This window comes from Physeter macrocephalus, chromosome 10, assembly GCF_002837175.3.
Source record: "Physeter macrocephalus isolate SW-GA chromosome 10, ASM283717v5, whole genome shotgun sequence".
Lineage (NCBI taxonomy): Eukaryota > Metazoa > Chordata > Mammalia > Artiodactyla > Physeteridae > Physeter > Physeter macrocephalus.
Window position 1 is genome coordinate 13,471,845 of NC_041223.1, and position 27,961 is coordinate 13,499,805.

Here is a 27,961-nt window from a genome sequence, read left to right on the forward strand (position 1 = left end):
GGGCCTAGTTGCTCCGCGGCATGTGGGATCCTCCCAGACCAGGGCTCGAACCCGTGTCCCCTGCATTAGCAGGCAGATTCTCAACCACTGCACCACCAGGGAAGCTCTGCCTCAGATTTTTTAAAAAATTATCAGATAAAGTTAAAATCCTGTCTCCTCCAATCACATTCCCATCATAATTCCCCAGTATCAACCAAAGTCATGGATCTTGTTCATGAGTTTTTATCACTTTGCTGTATATATTACCCAGAAAAAATGATTTATATTTTGTATACTTATGAAAATTTTGTTAATTATACAGGCTGTATCTAATATTTTGCAGCTATTTTTTCCATTCAACATTGTTTTACAGTCTTCCCAAATTGTTTCATATAGATTTAAATTATTCATTTTAAGTGCTGTTTTATGTATCACCATACAGTGACATCACCATTTTGTATTCATTCCTGAAAAGATGAAAATATAGATTGTTTCTAATTTAAGGTAATAAAAATACTGTAATTAGTGTCTTCATATGTATATGCATATGAATACTAATTACAGTATTTTTATTACCTTATACACTATCAAAGTATAAACATGAAAGTGAAATTTGTTATAAGTTACGTATATTGTTAACTACATTGTTACATAGTCAATGTTACTCTTCAAAATGATTGTATGAGAACTTTTCATTACCCACGTTCTCTCCCCAAATCGGTATTGTGTGACTTTTCACCTGTCGGAAATTTGGATATGAAATAATTTTTTTATTTGAATTTCCCTAGTCACTAGTTTTGACCATCTATTCATCTAATCTGGGGTATTTGTATTTTCCTCTTCTTTAAACTGCCTGCACATTTCCTTTTCCTATTTTCTGTTAGGTTATTTGTAGTTTTAAACTGTGATGTGTTACGTATATGCTATAGATATTAGTCCTCTGTATTTTCCAGTCTGGTTCTCATTTTTTTACTTTATGTTCTTTTACTTGTTCAAAGGTTTTTGATAAATTAGCTGTATCAAAAATCATCTTTTCCCTTTTGGCTTGGTTTTGTAAGAAATCCTTTCCTGCTCTGAAGCTATTAGTGCTTTCTTCTATATATATTTTTTCCCCAATAATTAGATTACATTTATTTTTAAAAGCATTTTAAAACTGAAGTATAGTTGATTTACAGTGGTGTGTTAGATTCTGGTGTACAGAATGATTCAGTTATACAGTGATTCAGTTATACATATACATTCAGTTATACAGTGATTCAGTTATTCATGTACATATATTCTTTTTCATACTTTTTCATTATAGGTTATTACAAGATATTGAATATAGTTCCCTGTGCTATACAGCAGGACCTAGTTGTTTATCTATTTTATATATAGTTTGTATATGCTAATTCCAAACTCCTAATTTACCACCCCCCTTTTCCCCTTTGGTAACCGTAAGTTTGTCTTCTATGTCTGTGAGTCTCTTTCTGTTTTGTAAACAAGTCCATTTGTATCATATTTTAAATACCACATATAAGTGATATCATATGATTTTTGTCTTTCTCTGTCTGACTTACTTCACTTAGTATGATAATCTCTAGGTTCATCCATGTTGCTGAAAATGGCATTGTTACATTCTTTTTTATGGCTGAGTAGTATTCCGTTGTACATATATACCACATCTTTATCCATTCATCTGTTGATGGACATTTAGGTTGATTCCATGTCTTAGCTATTGTAAATAGTGCTGCTATGAATATTGGGGTGCATGTATCTTTTCAAATTAGAGTTTTGTCCAGATATATGCCCAGGAGTGGGACTGCTGGATCATATGGTAACTCTATTTTTAGTTTTTTAAGGAACCTCCATACTGTTCTCCATAGTGGCTGTACCAATTACATTCCTACCAGCAGTGTAGAAGGGTTCCCTTCTCTCCACACCCTCTCCAGCATATATTGTTTGTGGACTTTTTAATGATGGTCATTCTGATCGGTATGAGGTGATACCTCACTGTAGCTTTGATTTGCATTTTTCTGATAATTAGCAATATTGAACATCATTTCATGTGCCTATTGGCCATCTGTATGTCTTCTTTGGAGAACTGCTCATTTAGGTCTTCTGCCCATTTTTCGATTGGGTTGTTTGTTTTTTTGTTGTTTAGTTGTATGAGCTGTTTGTATATTTTGGAATTTAAGCTCTTGTTGGTCGCATCGTTTGCAAATATTTTCTCCCAGTCTGTAGGTTGTCTTTTCATTTTGTTTATGGTTTCCTTTGCTGTGCAAAAGCTTATAAGTTTGATTAGGTCCCATCTGTTCATTTTTGTGTTTATTTCTATTGCCTTGGGAGACCAACCTAAGAAAACATTGCTATGATTTATGTCAGAGAATGTTTTGCCTATGTTCTCTTCCAGGAGTTTTATGGTGTCCTGTCTTCTATTTAAGTCTTTAAGCCATTTCGAGTTTATTTTTGTGTATAGTGTGAGAGTGTTCTAACTTCATTGATTTACATGCAGCTGTCCAGCTTTCCCACCACCACTTGGTGAAGAGACTGTCTTTTCTCCATTATATATTCTTGCCTTCTTTGTTGAAGATTAATTGACCTTAGGTGGGTGGCTTTATTTCTGGGCTCTCTATTCTGGTCCATTGATCCATATGTCTGTTTTTGTGCCAGTGCCATACTGTTTTGATTACTGTAGCTTTGTAGTATTGTCTGAAGTCTGGGAGGGTTATGCCTCCAGCCTTGTTCTTTCTCTTCAGGACCGCTTTGGCAATTCTAGGTCTTTTGTGATTCCATATAAATTTTAGGATTGTTTTAGTTCTATGAAAAATGTGATGGGAAATTTGATAGGGATCACATTAAATCTGTAGATTGCTTTGGGTAGTATGACCATTTTAAGAATATTAATTCTTTCAATCAAAGATCAGGGGATAGTTTTCCATTTCTTTAAATCAGTTTCCTTTATCAATGTTTTATAGTTCTCAGCATATAAGTCTTTCACCTACTTGGTCAGATTTATTCCTAAGTATTTTATTTTATTTTTTTTGATGTGATTTTAAAAGGGATTGTTTTTTACTTTCCCTTTCTGATATTTCATTGTTAGTGTAAAGAAATGCAACAGATTTCTGTGTGTTAATCTTGTATCCTGATACCTTGCTGAATTCATTTATTAGTTCTAGTAGTTTTTGTGTGGAATCTTTAGGGTTTTCTATATATAGTATCATATCATCTGTATATAATGATAATTTTACCTCTTCCCTTCCAGTGTGGATAACTTTTATTTCTTTTTCTTGTCTGACTGCTCCGCTATTCTGCTGTCAGTGCTTGTTATTCCTCTGTGGGTAATTCAGCTTATATCTTTATTTTGGAGTTCTGTGGTTCTATTTTTATGCATATATGTGTGGACTTACTTTTATTTTATAAATCCCGCTGAGCATGTGGTATGCTCTTTCAATGTAAGGCTTTTGTTTGTTTTTTCCTTCCAATTCTGGAAAGTTTCCAGCCAGATTCCTTGAAAATACTTCCCGTTAATATTCTCTGTTAATACTCTCCTGGTGATGAAAATCTTGTTGGACACATAGGGGAGTCTTTCAATGTTACTGCTATGCTTGTCTCAATTCCCTTTTTTATGTTTCATCTTTTTATCTCTTTTCACTGGATTCTGGGTACAGTCCTTGACACTTATTCTCTTGGGGGTGGCTTTGGGAAGATATTATTCCATCTGAATCATTTTAATGGCTATGTGTTTTGTTTCTATATTTTCCATTTTTCATTCTGTCTATTCTTGTTTCATTTTTGCCTATATTTGTTCTTATAATTTCTTGTTCTCTTATATGAAGTTTTTTCCTTTATCACACTGTTTATATTAAACATATGTTTATTACACTAATTTTGGATGACTCTATTATTTGCATTTGCTCAGGAATATATTCATTTCATGATTGTTGAGTTAGCTTTCTGTTTTTAGTGTTAATTGGATTTTTTGCTTTCAGGCAACACACTGAGTAAGAGGTGTATTTCTCACTCTCACTCTTTACAATGCTTCTCAGTTGTCTCCACTAGTCCCCCAAGACCTTCAGTCCCAAAGTAGCTCTTTCATTGGCATCTCAGGATTTCCTCCCATCCAGGAATGGCTTTGGAGACATCCTTGGCCCAGTCACAGAACCTGCTTGGCTTAGGTCAGGTTTCATTGTCTCTCTATGCATCCTCTCTCTCCTGCAGCTAGGTACCATTGATGGTACAGATAGTTTTTTTAGCATCTTTTTATGAGTGGCAGAAACCCAGCCGCTGATTTTATTCAGGTAAAACTCCGGTCTGAACTCTGGTCTCCCACTACTCATGGTGGAGCATTTTTTACTCCACTAGAGTTTGGAACCTTTGCACCTATCTGTTCCCATACCTGAATTACAAAATGACTGTGACTTTACCCCCATTTATCTACCATTGTGGTTTTCTCATCTGTTTCTGGTCTAAAGAGATGTTTATCTTATTTTTAAGAATACAGTATATTTTAAAGTATCTATCATTGTATTCAGAACTGAAAATGTATTTTTTAAAGCATGAGCTCACAATGCCAAAAAAGCCCAAAGTACTTTATGTTTTTAACAAGTATTGTTCTCAGTCACACATATGACAATATATATGTGTGATTTACATACATTGCATATTTGTGAAAATATTATTCAGTAGAATTCATTCCTTTTTCTAAAAGTTCATGCTAAATTTTATATTAGTCTACTAAATAAAACTTTATTTTTTTTTATCATCGACTAACTCCTAGATCAGTGTTGGTCTTATAAATCTGTAGCAACTCACTTGGCTGCATTTGTAAAGTCACAGGTAGGGCAGCCTGCACCTCAGTATTTTTCTTATCTGCCAGGATATATAAATTCCACCAAAATGATTCTCCTGGATTTGATAACTCTTTAGTCTTTCCACGGTTATCTACTAAATGAAAATAAATTTTGAGCAGTGCAGGACAGGGAGGTGATGCCTTTGCTACGGGGACACCTAACACAGAGTGAGGCGTTTTGCCCATATTATCAAGAGAAGGCCCCTGGACGGTGAGCCAGAGTACCAAAAAGAAGATGGTATGTTTTAAAAGGAGATGAGAGAGGACCAAAACCAAACTGTTCCTCACCATGTTATAGAGTTAGAAACCTTGCAGCCATGATTTGTAAAGCTCAAATAACTGTTTTGTAAATAATAGCAGAGAAACGAGTTATTCATACCCCCATAACCATTTAAAGGTGTTCATAAAAGCAAGCAGGTGTAATAATCCTTGACTACAGAAGGAAGTTAAAAATAAATTTTCACTACCAAACATAAAATAGATAGCTAGTGGGAAGCAGCCACATAGCACAGGCAGATCAGCTCGGTGCTTTGTGACCACCTAGAGGGGTGGGATAGGGAGGGTGGGAGGGAGGGAGACACAAGAGGGAAGAGATATGGGGACATATGTATATGTATAGCTGATGCACTTTGTTATAAAGCAGAAACTAACACACCATTGTAAAGCAATTATACTCCAATAAAGATGTGAAAAAAAATAATAAAATAAATAAATAAATTTTCAAACCTTATCATATTAACCTTGCCAACTGATTCTGATTGCGTGGCAACACTTACCAAGACTGTATGTAGCAGATAATGGTAGAAGTTTGTTCCCAAAGTTTTTAGAATATTCGCCTTAAAAAATTTCTGGGGAATTTTCAACTTGACTGCTAAAGCTTATTCATTTTTACCTTTTCTCAAACTATCTTTTCCTGACCCCTCAATTAAATTATGCTTCCTTCAGCATAGGCGACTTACTCTTAGCATAATTTTTTCAGACCTTATGTTTTCTCTCTTCTTTCAGCCAGTTGGGCACTGCAGTAGCTGAAATGCGGAAAAGACAGCAGTCACAGAATGAAGAAACACCTGCTGTGTCTCAAGCACCTGGAAGCCAGAGGCCCAACAATACGTGTTGCTTTTGTTGGTGCTGCTGTTGCAGCTGCTCCTGGTATGTCTTCTTATCTGTGTGACACCACGCCTGAGCTGGGTCATAACTGGCGTGAACATGCACGTTAGCTCTTGGGACCATAGAAACTTCTCAATCTGTCTTTTTTTCTTCCTTTACAAGTAGGAATTACTGGAAATGATCGTTGGTTTAATGCACACATTTCCATAAGCAAAATATAATATTTCCTCAGAATCTACACTGAAATTGGTAGTAAGGTAAAGAATGAAAAGTTGTTTTATATCATGGTTTTCTCCACCCGTGCTTCTTAAAGGTATGGGTAAAAATAAGATTATGGCTATATATTTACTGAACAGTAAACAACATTCTCCCATGTTACAGAAGGTGCAAGAACACTAAGATAATCTCTAGTAGTATTGTATGTAGTATTCAGGGTGGTGTTTTAGTTCTCTGCTCTTCCACGTGGTGTTGATTGTTCCGTCACAGAGTTGGGTGGCAACTTCAGCCATAGACTCCTGAAAAGGACAGAAAAAGAAGTGCCACAGACTCATGTCCACAGATCTAAAAGGCCAGGCGCTATGATGGGTATGAAGGCCAAGTCAGTTCATTAAAAACTCTGAACTTAGAGCCAGAGAACCTGCTTTCCACTGCGGTTTTGTCACTTACAGGCTCTGGGACATCAGACAAAGTTGTAATCTCTGTTTTTTGGTTTTCTTACCGGCAAAGTGATGAAGAGTCAGACAAGTTGGTTTTCAAGGTCCCATCTCGTACTAAATGTCCATGGTTCAGGCACCTTAGAAAACCTGCTTTAGTTCCAAATTCCCAAAGTCTTCAAATAAGAAAATCAGTGAGACCCAGAGTCCTGAGATTTACAGAGATGAGATTCCTCGGTGGGGAGCGGGGGGATGCTAGACTTAATGGAATTTCCATAGAACCACACGTTTCAGGGTACTGTAAGATCCAATTCACAGGTGGCTCTTTTGGGTTAGCAGTGGTCTCCTGGATCTCCATGACCTGTTCCAAAACCCTAAAGAAAGGCCCAGATGCTTGAGTCATCTTCTCACACATGATCTCTACAGTTTCTCAATGTCCATATTATGATGGTTGGTGTTATGATATGGTGGCATAATGTTCTATCACAGTGGCCAAAAGAGAAGATGAAACATGTAATGCTCCAGTGGCAGCCTTGGTGTTGAACAAGCTCTGAGCTCTCTAGGAAACTTCATTTCCAGAAAAACCATCCGATATTGTAGCAATCTGGGACGTTTAAAGTCGTTTTTATAAATATCAAAATTGCTTCCCAGATGATGATTCTTTTTTGGGGAAAGTCATGTACGATTCCTTTTTCTTTCATTCTTAAGCCTCAAATTCAGCATTTCAGATGGAGGCAACAGAGTCCTAGAGGAGAGAACTATTTCAATGCAACTGTGTAATATTTTTCTCTCTCATTCCTCAAGAGATCAGCTAGCTCTGGTCTTAATCCGTGAAATACGGGGTAGTGACTTAATATGGTGGTTCTGAAGTCAGACTGCCTGTGTTCAGACTCTTCACCTTTCACTATTTGTTTGACCTTCAGCAAGTTGCTTAGTGTCTTCAGATTCCTCATCTATCAAATGACAGTAATAAGAATCCCTACCTCATAAGATTGCTTTAAACAGTAAATGAAGTAAAACACGTACAAGCTGAGAACAGTACCTGACCCATAGTATGCATTTAATAAGAGTTAGTTACAGGGCTATGGAACACTTCATATTGGAAAAATAAAATCACTTTAAAGAAGATCTGGCTTCGGGCTTTCCTGGTGGCGCAGCGGTTGCGCGTCCGCCTGCCGATGCAGGGGAACCGGGTTCGCGCCCCGGTCCGGGAGGATCCCACATGCCGCGAAGCGGCTGGGCCCGTGAGCCATGGCCGCTGAGCCTGCGCGTCCGGAGCCTGTCCTCCGCAACGGGAGAAGCCACAACAGAGGGAGGCCCGCGTACCACAAAAAAAAAAAGATCTGGCTTCAAATCACGTATATTTTTTCAAAAAGATCAGCTTGTAGACACAATACAAAAAATTATCTTGGAAAGGAAAGCTATTTTATTTTAAAATTCATATGAAACATAGCAAATATATTGTTACATCATGTTGAGGATTGTATTTCTATTTCTCACTTGCTCTACGCCATGTTCCAGTAATTAGTATATGATTTTGTTTGCCTGCAAAAACTTATTTCTGAATTGCTTCAGGATTAAAACGCCAAACACTGAAGTTTTTTTGTGCAATATTTGCTGTCAAACAGATGTGTAGTGAGATTTGCTTTTATCTGTCCTACAGATATTTAGCAAGACTTGCTTTTATTAATTCTTAAAGTGCACATTAAATAACAAAATAGTCAACGTAAGCTCGTGAGCATCAGATTGTCACAGAACACAGACTATGGGTGGAGAACAAAACAGCTTTTGGAAGCTCTCCACATGTCTAGGGTGACAGGTATTTGGACCCTAAACACGTGGTGCCTTGGATGCATGTTCTATTAGTTCTAGATGAGAGAGTATCGTTAAGAACTATGTTTGCTAATAATGAGTCATGGACACTCAAGTCCAGGCCATAAAATGCAGAGTCTGTAAACGTATGCCTTCTTTACATGATAAATGATAGGTAAGGTAATTTCTAATGTAAGCAACTATTTTAAAAAAAAAAGAATGAAAGTTAAATTGCATTTTAATTGTAACTCTGTTATCTCAGTATAAATGGAGATGTCCTTTACACATGCATTTTTAGAGTATCATAATTTTTGCATTTTGAGTTTAGGGAAAAAAAATTGTAATGTCTTATTAGAGTGGAAAAAAAAAAGAAAGCAAGCAATGTTCTTCAAATTTTCCAGGCTAGGGGAAAGGAGTATAACAAAAAGAAACACTAAAAAAATGTAATTTAGGGACAAAAAGTTAGAAATAAAAGTATGAAGTAACTGTCATTCATAAATAGGAATAGTTGCCATGTAGCTGATTTTACCTCCTTTTAAGGAAAGAGAGTGCTAAGAAAATAAATTTCTATATCTAGTAATAAATATAAATACCTCACTCAAGCCTCACATTATGGGTTTTTTAAACTACTTAGTATTTTCCTCAAATTTGCATTTCTCATTCATATTTCATCATCAGCTCCTCTCTCGTGTTTAAATTTATTCCTGCCTTTATAAAATTACCACTATGCTTTATTTTGGGTGGTGATACAGAGCATAAATACATAACTGCTGAATAGTTCCACAGTTTCCTTCAAAAATCTCAAAAGTTAGGATTACTTCACGATGTCCTCTGTCCCTGTCAAGGAACCACTGCCTTCCCCAAATCCATCTATCTCCCTTTTCTCCCCAGAGCGCTCCATTTCAAGAAGAGAAAGCAAAGGAATGAGGTTTAGACCGTTTAAGCTGTGTTACACAAATAAGTCACGGATGCCCGAGTCTCGGGCCATCAAGCAGACGGTCTGTAAACTTGCAAGCCCTTCTACACATGGGACAAAGCTGTTCCCAACCAGGAGAGCTTTGTCAAGATCACGTGTCTAGAGATTCAGAATTGTCAGCACAATGTTCCCCTTATATCAGGATTCAAAGAGAATGACCTGCCTCTTCAGGTCGTTAACCCTCTTCCCTTTTCTTTATGAGAAAGAAACCTTTTAAAGATGTGGGATCCTTGCGAAACTACCGACAGTGTGAATCCACCAGGGAGTTCAGACACCTGTGAAAGTGTGTCGGCAACCAGAAATTGCGTTGCGCTCACAAAACAAGGTGCCACAAAAAGGAGGTAGAAAGGGAGAGCTGCCAAAATGCATTTGCGAGCTTAAACCTAATTTCCAAATTGTCCCATGAACCCTCTTCTCTTAACATCAGAGGTTAAACTAAAATAACCCAGAGGTATTTTTTTCAAGGAAATCTCTAGGTGCTAATCCACTTCTGCTTTAATTCCTCATTGCTCCCGGGGGTGTCCTAGCAAGCAAAACAGATTGCTATGTTTACTTATAAAAAAATGAGAGAACTCAACAGACTTCAGATACCATGCCTCCAAAACGTTCCATTGGCTTCTCATGCTACTGAGTGGTGGTGAGGGGACCACTCAGGTGGGGCAGCCTCAGGCTCCCCACCTGCAGTTTCCGAGGGAATGGTTCTCTCTTTCACTACTTTACTTACTAGATTGGCGTATAAACTTTTGTTCGGGAGAAAAAAATGTCCTCACTTAACAACTAATGTTCAGAAAACTCTGTGTCTCATTTTACAGATAAGGCAACTGAAGGCTTGCCTACTGTCACTAAGCTCATTAACGACAGAAGTGGGACTAAAATGCAAGTCTCTTAATATCCCAGTCTGTTGTTTTGTCCATTTTAAGAGAACACTTCCAAACTTTTCATTTCCAGGCTGGATATGAACTGTTTCCAAAGCTTTTTACTTTGCAAACTCTTCAAGAATTGTATTAAGCAACACTTTTCAAAAGGAATTCACAATCCCATGCACTACTGTGTATTGCCTACAAGGTTTGGTCCACTGCATCAGATGGTCTCCATTCTTCTTCGGAGAAATTGGTCGGAACATTAGCACATTAAATAGTCCTGTGGAAGCTAAAATTATCTCCCTTTTGACACGTTAGTTTCCAGACCCCGGAACAGATCTAAGTAAACTTTAAGCACTTCATAAACACACTTTTGGTTGCCCCTCCCTCCATTGTTAACAAGTACCACAGCCTCTATAATTCAAAACAGTGCAAAAATAATGTCCTATTTTATCCTCTGACACTGTCACACTTTAGCTCTTTGCTAGTGGAAACACTAAAACACATGCTTTAAAAGCCAAAGGATATTTTTGGAAAGGAAAAACAAAATCAGCGTCTGCTCCACGGTAAAGAAACCACCCCCTGGAAATAAATCTGCTCACACATTCAAGTTGAATCATTTCATCTAAGGCACCAGTGAAGAAGCAGTCTTTTCTCTAGCTGTCACCCTCAGAGACCTGATTCCTCTCACATGGGAGCACAACTTGATCTGCGTAGGATTTCCAAAGGACGTGTAACCAGACCATCAAAAATATCACTTACAAAGAATTCCAGTTTTGAAAACTCTATCTCACCATGTAATAGGTAAAATTTTTCAGTAGTTTCTATAACTTACACAATCTTCTAAATGTGCACAATCAAAAGACATGTACCAAAATGAACCCAGGTTTCCCAGGCCATATACACAAAACCAAAAAGTGGACGTTGGCACATGGACCATCTCTGTGTCACGCACTTGTTTATTCACTCCTTTACAGCTGATTGAATGCTAATTATTGCCTGGTACTGCTGATGTCATTAGCTTTCACCAGATTCTCCCTGCCTCTACACTGACAGGGAACAAATGCTCAATAAGCAACTGAACATGGACATGAACGTTTGGTTTTCTCCCCAGGTCACCCTCCAGAAAAGTTTAAGATTCAAGCTGCCTCTGCCAATAGAATGCCTCAACCCTTTCCCAAGGAAGGCACACCATTCTTCTTTTTTTAATTTTTATTGGAGTAGAGTTGATTTACAATGTTGTGTTAGTTTCAGGTGTACAGCATAGTGATTCAGTTATACATATACATACACTCATTCTTTTTCAGATTCTTTTCCCATTTAGGTTATTACAGAATACTGAGTAGAGTTCTCTGTGCTGTACAGTAAGTCCTTGTTGGTTATCTGTTTTATATATAGTAGTGTTTGTATGTTCATCCCAAGCTCCTAATTTATCCCTCCCCGCTATGTTCCCCCTTTGGTAACCATAAGTTTGTTTTCAAAATCTGTATGTTTCTGTTTTGTAAATAAGTTCATTTATATCATTTATTTTAAAATTAGTTTCCACAAGTGAGTAATATCATATAATACTTGGCTTTCTCTGACTTACTTCACTTAGTATGATAATCTCTAGGTCCATTCATGTTGCTGCAAATGGCATTATTTCGTTCTTTTTCATGGCTGAGTAATATTCCATTGTATATATGAACCACATCTTCTTTATCCCTTCCTTTTTGACTCGGTTTACTGTAAATGTACATTTTTTCTGAGTGTCACATTGCAGTGCTTAGACCATCAATGGAAAAATGGATGCGAAGAAAACAAAATACTAGATGAAAATATTATACCCAATTTTATTTAAGAGAGTAGAAAGAACCAAAACAGAATGGAGAAAGAAGATTAAATTAATTCCAGCTAGAAGAAAGCAAGAGCCAGCCATGAAGGTCAGGCAGCTCACAGCCAGTGGAAGCGAAGTCGGGGAGGAACCAAGGACTTGTCCTGCTGGCTGTCTCGAGGACACCTGTGGGGTCACCTCTGTCATGATTCCCATGGGGTGGAAGGTCAGAAGGAGAGGGAAGAGTCCAAGTGTGAGAAGCCTGGTGAGGAATCGCAGAGCTGAGGGAGGGGAAAGGGGGGAGTGGAGAAGGGGAAAGTCGGAGAGCAGAAGCCTCGGAGGATGTGGGAGGGGAACAGCAAGCCCCGCCTGGCCCCGTGGTGAGTGGAGAGGAGCCGCCTCGGAGAGACGGAGTGCCAGGTGGGGCGGGGAGAGGACGTGGGCCTTACTAGGTCGAGATGTAGGAGAGTTCTGACGTGGAAAGGGCGTTCCAAGGAAAACAAAGATGGGTCCTCAGGAGGGGAGAGGACGGATGGTGAGAGGAGCCTCGCTCTGTGAAGAAGCCCAGAATGTGACAGGAGGAAACAGACTGTAGGCGAAGAGACTGGGCAGGGCGTCCAAGGACAGCACTTGGCACCGAGACTTGAGTGCCGTTCACGGGCCCACATACCCCAGTTGGCTTCAAGTCATTTCAGGGTCAGATCCGGGCAGGATCTCTCAGTCTCGGCTGACTCACTGTATGTCGTGATGGGGTGGGTGAGGGCCATGGGGGTCTCAAAGGGCAGGATGCGGTGGAGCTTCTCAGTGACCTTGGCAACGGGCCGCTGCTGGTCACCTCCACGGCCACGCCTCCCCCTGCCCTGGACAAGGCTGCACACCTGGGGGGCCGGTCTGACGCCCAGCTCGCTGTGCTGGTTTTCGTACTCCCGACTCTCCTGCTGTTTGACGTGCGTTTTTGTTTTCTAGGTGAAGGCCTTCAGTAAAATTATGTTATATGGATTTTAGAGTGGAATTCACAGCCATTCATATCGGTCAGTTGGCACTGGGCCTTTTCCTAAACGTATACTAAAGTTTTAAAATAATTAAAAGTATCCTTGGGCTTATAACATAATATTTGGCACATAATAGGTGTTTAATTAATAATAAGGTGTTGAATGGTTGATGGAATTTGGATTTTCCAATTGAGTCTACTTTATAAGATATGGAACTTTGTATCACAGATTTTGTTTTTCAAAAATTACAGGTATATTCCCCTATCATTAGCATAATGATGTGGCAGCTAATGCGTGTTAGGGAACCACCAGATTTCTTCTTATGCACCATGTTCTTCATTTCCCTGTGTGTGTGTGTGTGTGTGTGTGTGTGTGTGTTAGTAGCAGTACTAGTACTAGTAGTACTAGCAGTTAGTAGTAGAGAAAGGCCAGGATTCCAGGAGGGAGTGCTAAAATCTGGTTAGTACTACTGGGATATAAAGTCAAGAAGGACAAAATAGAAGACTAGAGAGACAATGACAAGTAATTAAATGCCTTTTATGGCATATTAAGAAGTTAAGACTTGACACCTTTTTTGGTTATGGGAAGTGACTGAACATGATCAAGTAAGAAGGGGACAAAGTCCATTTTATGTTTTAAGTATATGCCTGTGGAGACAATGGAAAGTGTGTGGAAGGACAGGACAGAAACAGGAAGCATGTTAGAAGACTTCTGTAATAGTCTTGGTGAAAGATGCAAGGGGCTCAAAATTAAAGGTGATTAAAAGGAATGGAGAGATTCCAGTTTCAAGAAAAAGGAAGTACTGTCAAGAATTTGCAGCAGACGTAAAGGAGAAGGGAAGAATAACGCCATTGCTTTGCTTGAGGGGCCGGGTTGATGGTAAGCCCATCAGATGAGAGAACGCTGGAACAGGAGGTGGATTAGGCCAGGATAGGATGGTGGGTTGGGCTCGCTCCGTGTGTGGTACCCAGGGATTAGCTGTGGAAATGATTTTGAAGCTTGCAGGGCATGTCTTGATTAGATATAACAATCGGGGAGTCATCAGCATACAATATACAGGAGATAAAAAGGATGGCCCAGCATGAAGAGCAGTGAGCTACAGGCTGAAACCTCAAATATAAATCCTTAAACCCACTACTGGGCATATATCCAGGGAAAACTATAATTCAAAAAGACACATGCACCCCAATGTTCACCGCAGCTCTATTTACAATAGCCAGGTCATGGAAGCAACCTAAATGTCCATCAACAGAGGAATGGCTAAAGAAGATGTCGTACATATATACAATGGAATATTAGTCGGCCATAAAAAGGAATGAAATTGGGTCATTTGTAGAGACGTGGATGGACCTAGAGACTGCCATACAGAGTGAAGTAAGTCAGGAGGAGAAAAACAAATATCATATATTAACGCATATATGTGGAATCTAAAAAAATGGTGTAGATGATCTTATTTGCAAAGCAGAAATAGAGACAGACATAGAGAACAAACGTATGGATGGATACCAAGGGGGAAGCGGGGAGTGAGATGAACTGGGAGATGGGGATTGACATATATACACTATTGATGCTAAGTATAAAATAGATAACTAATGAGAACCTACTGTAGAGCACAGGGAACTCAGTGCTCTGCGGGGACCTAAATGGGAAGGAAATCCAAAAAAGAGGGGATAGATGTATACATACAGCTGATTCACTTTGCTGTACAGTAGAAACTAACACAATGTTGTAAAGCAATTGTACTCCAATAAAAATAAAAAATTTTTAAAAGCCTCTAAAGAGAAAGCAGTGCAGCTCTGCAAACACGGAATGCAGAGACTAGACAGTCTGGGAGGTAACATACAAAACACACCACTGGGCTGGCACAGAAGCCCAGACAGTAAAGAATTTCACACAGAAGGGAATGACGGATGTTGCAAACACACCAAGGAGGTCTGATGCGATAAGAATCATAAAACGTTTCGTCATCTGGTCTACCAGGAAGTTATCAGTGACCTCTGTGAGAATCAAGCATCTCCTTAAGGTGCACGAGGAAGAATTGGGAGAGGAAAGCTGCTGAGTGCAGCCCTTTTCAAAGGCACTGAGACACCTGATCTTTGGGGGTGAAGATTCAAGTTGAGGGAAGCCAGCGTTCCCTTTCTGATTTAATCAAAGCAAATTATTCAATTTCTAAAACAATGTGAAATCCAGCCCTTCTAAATCCTGGCCAAATATATTAGCTATCTGGACAAAGTTTAAGAACTGCCCACCCATCCCAGCCTCTGCAAATCAATAATAATACAAAAACTGAGGTTATGACATTTTGCTACCCCTAACCTATCTATAAAAATGTCACAGTTGTGCTACATCTGATTGAAATTAATAATTTTCATCTCTCTCATTGGAACTCTTTTTTTTTACACATCTTTATTGGAGTATAATTGCTTTACAATGGTGTGTTAGTTTCTGCTGTATAACAAAGTGCATCAGCTATACGTATACGTATATCCCCATATCCCCTCCCTCTTGCGTCTCCCTCCCACCCTCCCTATCCCACCCCTCTAGGTGCTCACAAAGCACCGAGCTGATCTCCCTGTGCTGTGTGGCTGCTTCCCACTAGCTAATCTATTTTACGTTTGGTAGTGGAATTCTTTATTAGTCCTTTTAAGCCTAACTTATTTAGGTCTAGGCCTGGTAGACCTATTAAAATCTGCCTAATGTTTTAGGACATCACTCAAGAATTAACGAATTACTTGTCAGATAAGACAGTAAAATCCACTTCCAGCAAATATGAAGTTGATTGTATAATAATTCTGCTTCATTGGCTTTTATAAATATTATAATTTTCGATGCTATAAAATTCATATCTTTGTTTCAGATATCAATATACTATATATTAATGTACATTTCATGCCTGGGAGCATATGCTCCTAAGTAGAAAGCAAATTTCTGCCATTGCTACTTTTCTCTATACAGAAACATAGATTATGTAAAAGCACAAAACCCTTTTAATTGACCAACTTCATAAGTAATCGTTGAATAATAACTTCATATGTTTCATTGTAAATAGATGTGGTCTTGCCATATTTAAAGATTACACACAAATTCTAATAACATGCCTTCCTCATATAAAGCCTACTTTCAAGAGGCAGCACTGGAGAGGGAAGAAAACCACACTGGAATTAGACCTGGATGCATCTCAGTTTCACAACATATAACTGTGAAATGCTTGGCAGCTGCTCAAGCTCTCTGAGCTTTAGTTTCTTCATCTGTAAGATGGGATTCACAGCAGTTACTCTAGGGTGCAGTTTCTTTCAGGAACCCCTGAATAATCCTTTATTGACAGATATTATTTGCAAGTCTCAGGCTGAAAGGAAATTACCAGACTTTGGCCACTGTATGCTTAGCATGTTCTATTTCCATGTTGTCAGTTAATGTAACAGAACCTGTTTTCTGCATTCGGTATCCCTGGCGCTTTCTCCCCAACTCTCACATGAACCAGCACAGGTATGACTCGGCATTCCCGAAGCACGGACCACACACTCACCGATACACAGAGTGATGTGAGTTCATCATATCCTGGGGTTAAGTCTCCCCACAGATCAGGATTGTCAAGATATTTGCTTTCCCACAAAAGCATCCACTAACTTAATTATGACTTAACAGGGAAAATTACAGTGGGTTGAAGGAAGAGCTTAAAATAGGATTTCAGTCAACCTGAGAACTGAAGTAGAGGATTCTATTGATTGGTGTATGTTATAGAAAGTACATCTAAATATTCAATCCTCTAATTCTCTTAATGTGAAGGGGAAAAAAAAAGAAACTCTATATATGTCAAATAGGAGGCTTTGGTTATTTAACTGAACATCAGCTGACATAGTAGATCCAGATTTTAACCAGGTAATAACTTGTTAAATGCAGTTGGCATTCTAAACCAAATGAATGTCCATGAACTTAAAATACATGGCTTAGAGTTTGAAATAAAAATTGAATACCAATAGAAAAAGGGAGTTTTTGAAACCCATCTTTTCCAATAGAAGCATGTATAGAGGGACATTGGTAGCGCAGAGGGCGAGTATGAGAAGACAAAGTGATTTTGTTTTCAGTCTCCATGCGGCAAAAGAAGCAATTAACGTTTACCTACAACCCAAACTGGGATTGAAATCGTTTGGAGAATCCACTTTCACAGTGGCTCTTTGAAAACATTTTAAATAACAAAAAAAATTTCCTGCCTGTTGGTAGCTAAAAACCTTTTCTAATTAATTTGTTCTAAGAATGTATCACCCAAGATCTATATTACCCCAGCAAGAGACATAGAGTTCTAACAGCTTATTATTGGAAAGGATAACTACGATGTTAATAAGATTATGCCTGACCCTTTTTTAAGACTAAAGTATTCCTAAATTAAATGACCTAGGGCGGGAAGTATCCAGAACATTTCCTAAATAGCAAAAAGGAAAACTGGGTGTAATTACACACACCTGTCAAGATTAAATTTATCCCTTTTGAGTATAATTTCACTCACAGAAAATTTGATGACTCTTTTCAAAGTCCTTAGAAAGATGTAATTATCAAAACCCCATACATATAAGAATAGACTTTTTTTCCAAATAAGGGTAAACTTAGAAACTTTTTCAGTTTTATTGAGTTGATTAAAATATTATATTTATAAAGGCAACACAGCCCTCTAGTGGACAGATTTTTAATAGCGGGTTATTTTACTTCTGATAGGCTTTAAATCTATGAAATAAAAGGTGAAACGAAATGAAACACTTGTTTTATAATATATGATACATGATTATGAAAAATAGGAGGAGTACTTCTAGGGGCAATGTTTTTTGAGACAGGTGTTGTATAACATTTCCAGACACACATTTCTAACCACCATTCTCATCCTTACACACCCCATTCAAAACCAAGTTGTTCTACCAAAATGTAGAAACGAAAGAGATGAGGTTCAAGACATAGGTTTGACTATAAGTGAGTTTTTACATGTCTGACATTGTAGATCGTATATGGCTACTGTCCCCTCTTCTGCTGCCTTTTTTCTTCCCTTTTATAGTCCTTTGTAAGCCACGCATCAGTGCGCCTCTCCTTTCCCCTCTCCCCAAAGTCGTCTTTGCCGGTGGGAGCGAGTTGTATGTCCCAGGGATGCTCTTTGCAGTAACAACATCTGTTCTGGAGTCATGAGTGGCACCACCTCTTCTTCCCCTTGTCAGGTTTTGTTGTCAAACCTTCTGTAACAGCTGCTTTTTCTCTGGCAATCTCAAGTTCCAGGCAATCAAGAAGTCGCTCCTCACCAGTATCTGCTGTATATTCAGTCCTCTGGGCAATACCTCCTGCAGACTGGCAGCTGTGGGGTAATGTTGTTAGAAGGGGCTGTGCCCTCAAGACATGGGTTTGTGATAAGAAGTTTACCCTTTCCAGACATTTAAGAGCAATCCATTTCTCTAAATATCTGAAAAGGTAAAATACCACAATTAATTCTTCTAGATCAAGAGAAGAAGCATTGCACAGCGAAAATGAGCATGAAATAAGAAGTCGGAAGGTGTGAGTTCCATTGCTAGGCCTGATATGTTTTAGTTGTGGGTATTGAGTAAGTCAACCTCGGTGACTGCTTTTTCTTAAATCAGGTGGGAATGATTAACAACAAAGCCCCTGCTTACCTTACAGGACTGTTGTGAGGAAGAAATGGTAAGGTGTTGTATGCGGAAGTGTTTTATAATAACAGCACGGTGTAAGTTTTTATTCCCTCTAGTTGAAATAAAAAACTCTTTGATAAACTTGGAATTGTCATTTTAATATGCCACCAATTTGCCCTTCCACTGAATTAAGCATGTGTAATAATTTTCCTTTTTGTCACAAGTGTTTAGTCTTTGCTTTCAACCTTGTGTAGTAGGTCACTACCTTTGTCCCCATTACGAATGGGGAAAATAAAGCTTGGAAAACCAAAATCGTCGTAAAGGAGATATATTTGAGATTTGGAGTCCACCTCATTGTTTTCTTGGCCCATTATATAACCACGCCTCACTGACTATTCTAATTTATTGCTTCCATCCTGAAACATCTGATTTGTCCATTTTGCTCTGCATTGATATCATGCATCTTTACAACTCTACACATGATTTTACCCCCTCTGCTTGGAATTCTTCTTGTCTAGGTCTCCATCTGGCAAACACATTTATTTCAGCTCTCATTGCAATGTTCTGTGATGCCTATTTAACTGTCAGAGCTCCTCAGTTTCAGAGCCTCTGTCTTGTTCAGCTTGACTTTCCACCCCAGACACCGTTGCATAAATCAGGTGTCTCATACATATTTGTAAATCGTTGTTGACGCCTAAATAAAGCTGTGGTATTATTTTACCATGGTATTTTGACTGAGAAAAATGACACATTTAAAGAATAACATCAATTTTTTTCAGAACCCGAAGGAAGTTGATTCCATTTTTGCACTGGGAAATTAGAGGTAGAATTGTTAAATATAAAGGAAAAGCTGATAGTACAATGTGAGAATATTAAAATAATGAATTGCCTTTACCAATGACAGTGGTTCTTTCTTGAGCCTTGATGTCATACTGTATTAATTTTTTTTTTAATTTAAGCATCTTATTAATTCCTCAGCTGAGTGTTTGTGTAAAGATACGTGGTTTTGTGATCAGCCTCTACCCCAGAGTTACCATAGCTACTGCAAAGTTTTCATCTTATTTGCAACCATTTCAAGGATTCTCCCTAAGAACCAATTGTTTACTGAAAGTAGACTGTCTTCCAAAAGAGTCCCCACACATAGCCATGATGATGAACCAGTAGGTAAGCTCGTTAAAGGGCAGTAGGTAATGGTTTCCCTACCCCACTACCCAAACTCCCCTGTAAACAAACAAAACATCCACCCACACAAAGAGGGCATATTTCCTTATTTTCTGAAGTATACCAAATGTATTTCTCTCTTCTCAACGTCACTATTCGAGACAATCTCTAATAAGATTTTATATGCTTATTTTAATATTCTTAGCATAGGCTATAGGCATTTTCTCCCATAAAATATTTCAGCTTTGATCAAGACTCCCACAGTGAGCGTTGTATTTGCATTCTGTTCTCTTCATGGCTTTAGTTGTTTAAAAAGTGGAAATGTTAGTTCAAAATATTACAAGCATTGTAAAAGTGAAAAAGAACACGTCTCTACGTGACCCCTCACGTTAAGCTTGATGTTTTCCTTTTAGAGCTTTTCTCCAGCATATATATATATATATATATATATATATATATATATATATATATGTTGATCCAGAGCAAATATGTCCTGTATTTTATTACCTTAAATGAACCCACTGTATTACTTAGAGCAGGACCAAGTAAAACTGGGGACAGACATTAGTCATGCCTAAGACATAGATGGCAAACAGTCTAGTACCAAGTCTCCTATCATTTTCTCCATTTCTCTTCATCGTAAAATGGCATTATTTTAATGGTTCTTCATAATTGAAACTTTGAAACCAATTATTAAAGAACAGTCCTAAAGGACAGTTGATTAAAAGGGACACATCGATTGCTAAAGGTCAGTTTCTTTCTACAGGGCAATGTTGTGTCCAATATTAGATCAAGAAATGGAGGAAATGGTGAACAGTTAGGCACTTACTGAATGTCTGTTATAAGTAGTTTTAGTACAAATGTGTGTCCATATTTTACCATCTGTAGAAATCAAAGATATAAACACAACCCAATATTTCATAATGATCACTCTAATATGGTGGCATTTGGGATGTTTGTAAATATCACAGAAACAGATACAAGAGCCAGAATTCATCTTCAGAAACTTGTGAATCATGTATGTAGATTTCCGATTTGTTGCTCCACGGCAAAGACACAATGGAGAACACATTTTTTCAAAGATGTTGTGTTTCAAAGTTTTTCAAATAAGGATACCCGCATTGGTGTGGCACGCTCCGTAGGATACTGTGTGGAAATGTAACTGAAACAAATTCTCAAGGAGTTTATTATTTAATCAGCAAAGCAAGCTCATTTTCCAGTCTTTTTAGAGTCCCTCAGGATGTGTGCACACAGACATATGAGCTCGGTGAAGCATGGTAGAATGAGTACTAATTTCCTATTTAAATGTGATCTTTCTAGGATTTACCCCCCAAGCTGCATATTTTATACATATGGCATCATTAGTTTCTCCCAGGAAATTCCACAGAATATTGTCAATGGTGTCTTCCTATCTCCTCCCACCCACTTTCCCATAATTACCGGAAATACATCAAATTCCAGAGAGGCGCTCTTACTCAAAGACACTTTGAGAAGTTAATGATGCTCCCCTCCAGCACATTCCTAACCTGCAGACACAGTCACAGCTCAGCAGGCAGAGACTCAACCAGCTGTGCGGCTCTCTGAATCCCCCCTCGCTGCTTCCTCGCGGCTCCCCACACTGAAGGCTGAGAGGGGTCTGGAATTGCTGACTACCATATGCAGAGCAATCCTCAGGCTTCTGGACATTTGAGTAACAATCAAACTATAGTTTCTGCTTCCCAGAATTCCTTGGGCCATACCACCTTTGTAAGAGGTTTCTCCTTTTCCACACCAGTACCTCGGCCACGTTCCCTAGAAACCGGTAAAGGAGAACTTAATTTACTTCCCTCTGACATTTTATTTTTTTTCATTGACGTGTCCTGTTTCTGACTGAAGAATCCTTTCCACTTCCTATTGAGTTCTCTTTTCTCCAGGTGGTCCAATTTCGCAACTAAATTTTCCATCTAGTCCCACTTTCAGTTGTAGATTGACCCCTTTGCCTTCCTGTCTTTGCTACATTCTCTCCATCCTCACCCTTGCACCTGAGGATGAATGAATGAATGAGACATCTCTTCTCTTCCCATACCGGATGTTCCAGATCAATAATAGCTAATTGTTGGAAGCTTTCGCGCACTAAGCCACAACCATGTTTGGTGCCGCTTTTCTGCATTCACTTAAGTACTCTATTGCCTCAGTGCCTATCAGAGAGCATGTAATAACAATTACAGGGTGGCTCAAGAGAATTGGGTTCAAATTCCAATCATACCGCATATTTAGTGCCTGCCTTTGGGCCAACCTACCAGACAGCTCTGTGCCTCACTTTGCTTTAAAATAGGGTAGTAAAATTAAAGTAAATTAAAGTAAAAGGACAGGGCCTGGCACATAATAGGTACTAGAAAATAATAGTTTCCATTTCCCTTTGTTGAATAAATAATGAATGAACAACTGAAAGAGACATCATCTAACTTCTTTTGCTCTCTGACAGGCTCTCGTGAAGCTTCTCGGCTTCTAGACAGAAGGATCAATTTGCTAATTCAGTAGCTTGGCTTTTCCAAGGCCACTGAGTTATCCTCCCCACCCTGCTTCTTAATATCTGCCCTCAACCTCCTCATCACGTTGTCTGCACCTAGAACCCTGAGTGTTTCACCCCACGACGCTGCTCAGCTACAGTTTACCTGAATCAGACAATTCTTATTCTTGTTCTGGGTTACTAAAGCCCATAGGATTATCCTAGCTCCTGTAATCCTGTAGAACTCCCAAATTTATGTCCCAGAGACACAGAGACGCCTTCCACTCAATGCTCTAATATCCAAACCCCAAACCCTCAGAGTGACTGGCTTTTCCCTCTTGAGATGTTGGAGGTTTACTTAAAGGGATGAAAGGGCAAAGAAAAAATCAAATATAAATCCTGTCGCTCGAACTTGAGTGGATGGAGGAATGATGACAGAAAACCTGGTCTGCAGAGAAGGGTGATGTGAACTTAGCGAATTCTGTTGTAGACTCTGATACACTTTATCTTTTTAGCAGTCAATGGGGGAAAATCAATGGAAAACAAACTATGAATAGAACTAACCAAAAATTAAAATGGCAGTACACTAAAGAGTAATGTAATGATATATATCAAATATTAAAGCATATAATCATGTAAGTTATCTCGGAGATTTTAAGTAATTTGAATTATGCAAGCATGAAGTCAGAATGTATAACAGTATCCATTTTTTGAGGTTATGATTTGCTTTATTTTATTAAATAATGATTCTCTTTCCTTGAGTTGACACGGGCTTACCCAACATTTAAAAATGGTATTGCTCTTTTTGTACTCTAAATACTCTCACATAGCTGAAAATAAAATTCTTCCATGAAATATTTTCCTGGAATTTTTTTCTTTTCTTTAAATAATTGGTTTTCCCTCGACAAAATAAAGTGTTATACTACATTACAGCCTCACTGTTAGGAATGAAGAAAGAGGGGAAAATGCAGGAAGACCCACACATACCACAAAAATGGAGAGTATCCAGGTCCTAGAGGAATGGTGAGTGTGATTCACGTTGTAATTGTGTCTTGCATGTACGTACTGTGTACATCTGCCCAATGCTTAAACATAATCTCTTGCTTCCCGGTAACTCCTCAAAATGGTTTTGTGAAATGAATGCATACTTAGTCTGGGAGATCTTATTTTGTGATTGCAACTGCTTTTTATCCCTTTCTTTTTTTATTAGCTCTGTTAAACTATCAGCTAAAACATTGCTTGAGTTTATCCTTCCCTTTCAAAAAACAATGATTGATACATGAAATAACCTCCCCCCCACAAACTGCCCTAGTTCTCTACTTCCCTTTTCTAAGAATATTTTTAAGTTGTTCTCTTTATAGAAGAGTCTAAAACACACACAAAAAAAGATATGGAACTACCTAAGTTAGTGAGAAAGGGCACCCAGCTGTTCCTCAATCCCATTTTCATTGGAAGGGACTCAATTTAATTAAGTATTTTCTCCAGACTGAGAAGTTGAAATGCAGTATCCACAGAAGCGAATTAAAATACAAGCAGATTATTTGTATAATGATAGGTGCTTTCTTTTTCTACTTCTTAAGAGAAGGTTTTAATTTTGATGCTTCATTGTAATTTTTCTGTCGTTTACACTTTTTTTTAAACAAATGAGGAAGTTCAGTCATCTTGGAATAATAGCAAATCTATATAAAATATTTGGTCAAAAAGGTAAGAAAAAATAAAATATAAGTATTTTTTGACCAAGCATATTTAGGTTGGAAAATTATTAAACAGACGAATGAATGGCAAAGCAAAATCAGGACCAATTTAACCATAAGAATCTCCAAGCTTCTCTCCTTTACTTCTTTGATGTATAAGCAAAGGAAGTAATAACTGGTGGTTTCTGCAGGAAAGTAGTCGCTGAAAACCTGAATATAGATATCTAAAAAGTCCCTGATGTCATTATAAATGTCCTGTGCTTTTTAATTGTGATAACTCCATTCATAGGTAACAATTCACTCATTATAGTTACCAGAATAATTATTAAAGTTTAGGAAAATATGTGACAAGTGCACACAATGTATTCTTATTTTTGATTCAGTGAAAAATGAAAAGACAGTGACCAGAGATGAAAAGAGAAATTGTATCTTATGGCTTGGAAATTAAAATCTACATCAGATGCAAACAAAATAGTTCAGTTTGCCTTTCAAAGTAATGCATAGACTTGCAGTAGATTGTTTGGGTTCAAAAATGCCCAAGCTTCATTAGGAATCTATGATGACCACGTGCGTAGTGTGTGTAGCCCCTTGCCATTTGAATGCTTGGTTCCCTAACACATAGCTTGTACCTACACGAATTTTTGTCAAGACCCAGAAATAATTAGCTCAGCCCTGGCGGATGTTTGCCAGGTCAGGCTGGACTGAGTCTCAATGACCACTAGATGGCAGCAACTGAATGGCATTTCTATCTGCTGCTCACCACCCTGGCACCAAAGTTGCTTTTGATAACGGCCCCATTCTGTCTCTGCAGCCAAAACCCCACTTCAGATGAAGTCTTGTCCTGGTCTCAAAATTTTGACAAGATGATGAAGGCCCCGGCAGGAAGAAACCTCTTCAGAGAGTTCCTCCGAACAGAATACAGTGAAGAGAACCTACTTTTCTGGCTTGCCTGTGAAGACTTAAAGAAAGAGCAGAATAAAAAAGTAATTGAAGAAAAGGCCAGAATGATATACGAAGATTACATTTCTATACTCTCACCAAAAGAGGTAAAAATCTGGAAAATATTGATGTGAGCTTCTTAGACCAAGGATGAACCTAAAAGGACTTCTGTCCAAATTGAGTAATGAATGCATGGGGTGTGGACAAGCTAGAAGGCTTGACTGGGTAGATAATCTATATTCCATTCTGAGAATCTACCTGAACATGTGTTTCAAGGTTAGGTCTCCCCAGTATGCTTTGATCATTTATCTGTAGCTGAATCATGTGATACTCTACTTGCTTTTCAGAACTACCATTAGGAAGCCCGGTAACACAATTTGCCGTGACTTAAAGTGGAAAAGAAGAACTTACTCTGGGGCAGTGTTTCTCAAAGTGTGATCCCCAGATCACCTGTATGGGAATCACCTGGAGCATTTGTTTGAAAAGCAAATTCTCGAGGCTGACCCAGGACTTCTGAATCTGAATTTTGGGAAATAGAGCCCAGGAATCCATACCTTAACAAGCTTTCCACATACATACTAGTTTGAAAACCTCTGGTATAGGGGGAAAAAATGAAAACAAAAGAAACCCTGCCATGTTGGTGCTTAGGATAGAATTTTTACAGAACTGAAGTATGACCCTTTAGGACCCATTAATATTCTTGGGGGAGAGATGTGTAATGGCAATCATTTTACTTGTTCTGGTTTTCCTATTATAAGTGCAAGCTATTTTTACCACTGCCAGAATGTACCTGATAAACAAGGAACCTTTCAAGCAACCGGATTGACACCGTTCCATTAGCTTTCTAAAAATCAGTTTGCTCCTGAGAAACGGTCCCGCTACCAGAGTTAACAAGCATTTGGTGAGGGAGGGGCTAAGAGTGCGCCTGGCCTCTGAAGTGCCGAGTGACTGAGTTCCAGCAGGGCTTTTCAGAATTTGAACTTAGAATTTCCTAGAATGCCTTCTCTTCTGCACGCCACCCTCTTGTCTTTTCTGTCTCTCTTAATCCACTGTGATTTTACCTGTGCATTTAAGTGTTCTGACCTGGTGCTGTCTGCCTCCGGACTTCATCCTCCACACCCCTCTCCTGCACGCGGACGTTTATTACATCCCCTAGAGACAGGCATCTGTCTCCTCCAGGATGTGGTGCGGCCCTTACCTTTAAATCTGTAAGATGAGTTTGCGTCTGGTCTATCAGCTCTGTGCTTGGGATGCTATATAAGCTATTTCACTTCTAATCAGATACACCTAAGTAATTTTTTAAAGATGTATCCGTTCGTGCCATTGGTATTCCAGAGTACTCCAAATAGCATTGTCTCTGCAAAATGAGAAACCTTGAATTGGATACACAAAAGATTGTCTTATTTTTTTATTTCCTGCATTAACATAGAAAAAGCATTCATAGAAACAAGGTGGGGAGAAATTTTTCTATAGCCTCAATACATTTATTACAGATGCCACTTTGTATTTCTAACGCCATTAAAATTCTACATCCTAAAAATACATTCTTCAGGTTTCTGGTCTCTCTAGAACCTCCGCATCTAACCAGTTCTACTTGAATTTTATTCGTATATTAAGTTCACCTTCATTTTTATTGAATATTGCAATACATGGCAAATATATCAAATAATCCAAATGTGCCCCAAGATGTGCTTCTCTTGTCCATAAGTTACACATAATTACAGAGTCTCTGGGAAGATCATCTATCCCATTTCTCTCCCCCAAATATGTAACGTGTATCATTTGAAAATGATTATTGTTTAAATTATCTAGTCCATTCCTTTGTACTATGTATCCTCTTAAAATGACTGTCCCATTTAAAACTAATGTTAGTACAAAAAGTGCTCTCTACATTAAGTACATACAATTCCTTTATTTTACAGTCTCCATTTTCTAATTTTAAGTTTTTATAGGAAACACTTCCCCATTGTTCTCACAGCTCTTGATTTTCAGATGTCACTCACTGACGGAGCTTTGTAAAATACTTAATTTTCACAAAATGACTTCTTCTCTGGGCCACAGTGTAGAGACATCATAGTTATTGATTACTGAAATATAAATTATTGGATTTTCATTATTTTGCAAAAGTAATGGAGTTTTGTTTTAACCACATTTCTTTACTTTGAACATGAGTTTCACCAAAAAGTCATTAAAATATTATTTCCTGAATAAGAACATGACCTTTCCTAAATTAAATAGACTAATATTTAGTGTAATAGACATATTTACTCTCTCCTTTAATATTCTCTAAATACCAGAGACAGAGGTAAAATTCAAATTTTTATCATTTGGCTACTTGTTTGCTGATATATAAATAATTTCTCAACATAGAGTCTAAGTGATTGGACCGTATGAAGTACCTTTGTTTAGCCAACTGATTGCTCTCCTGTCAACATAGTAATTACACTTATTATTTAGCAGCAAAATTGAATAAACTCAAAGTAGGCAATTATAAAAGATAATTGTTAAAAAGTTATATTTTAAGCCCACGTATAGATATATTTACTTTTTTTTTTTTTTTTTTTTTTTTCCGGACCGGGGCGCGAACCCGGTTCCCCTGCATCGGCAGGCGGACGCGCAACCACTGCGCCACCAGGGAAGCCCGATATATTTACTTTTGAACCAAGTCAGATGACTTGACTCACTTATATACTCCCAAAATGGGACTCACTTTCTAGCTATCCCAGGGCCCTTTCCAAAATATTATATCTCACTGACCTTCTATGCAATATCTTGTCCATTTCTAATCAACAATACACTGCTAACCGTTTAATGATACTGTGTTATCACCCTTCAATGTTTGTTTTCCACCACTGGAGAGAACACATGTCCCATCCAGAGAGCCCTGACTATACAGTAGTAAGAACACTGAACTAACACTCAGGTGGACAGATTCTAGTCCATGCTCAGCTCCAACTTAATTGTGTGGCCTGGGATAAATTAGTTCACTTTTTCTGGGCCTCGGTATTCAGTTGATTTGTTTATAAAAATCAAAA

At 38.3% G+C, this 27,961-nt stretch overlaps 1 protein-coding gene across 2 annotated transcripts in view; it reads left to right on the forward strand.

Annotated features, from left to right (window-relative positions):
• The window catches only part of RGS17 (regulator of G protein signaling 17), a 105,437-nt gene that overhangs the window by 71,034 nt on the left and 6,442 nt on the right, over positions 1-27,961 (forward strand). Inside the window, exons 2-4 of one of the 2 annotated variants that reach the window (XM_007113348.1) lie at positions 5,816-5,959; positions 23,227-23,316; positions 24,799-25,033. In XM_007113348.1, the coding sequence (XP_007113410.1) occupies positions 5,841-5,959; positions 23,227-23,316; positions 24,799-25,033 (444 nt within the window). In that variant the 5' untranslated portion in view covers positions 5,816-5,840. Of the gene's footprint in view, positions 1-5,815; positions 5,960-23,226; positions 23,317-24,798; positions 25,034-27,961 lie in introns of those variants that run through there. The other variant, XM_055087435.1, reaches the window with a different exon arrangement.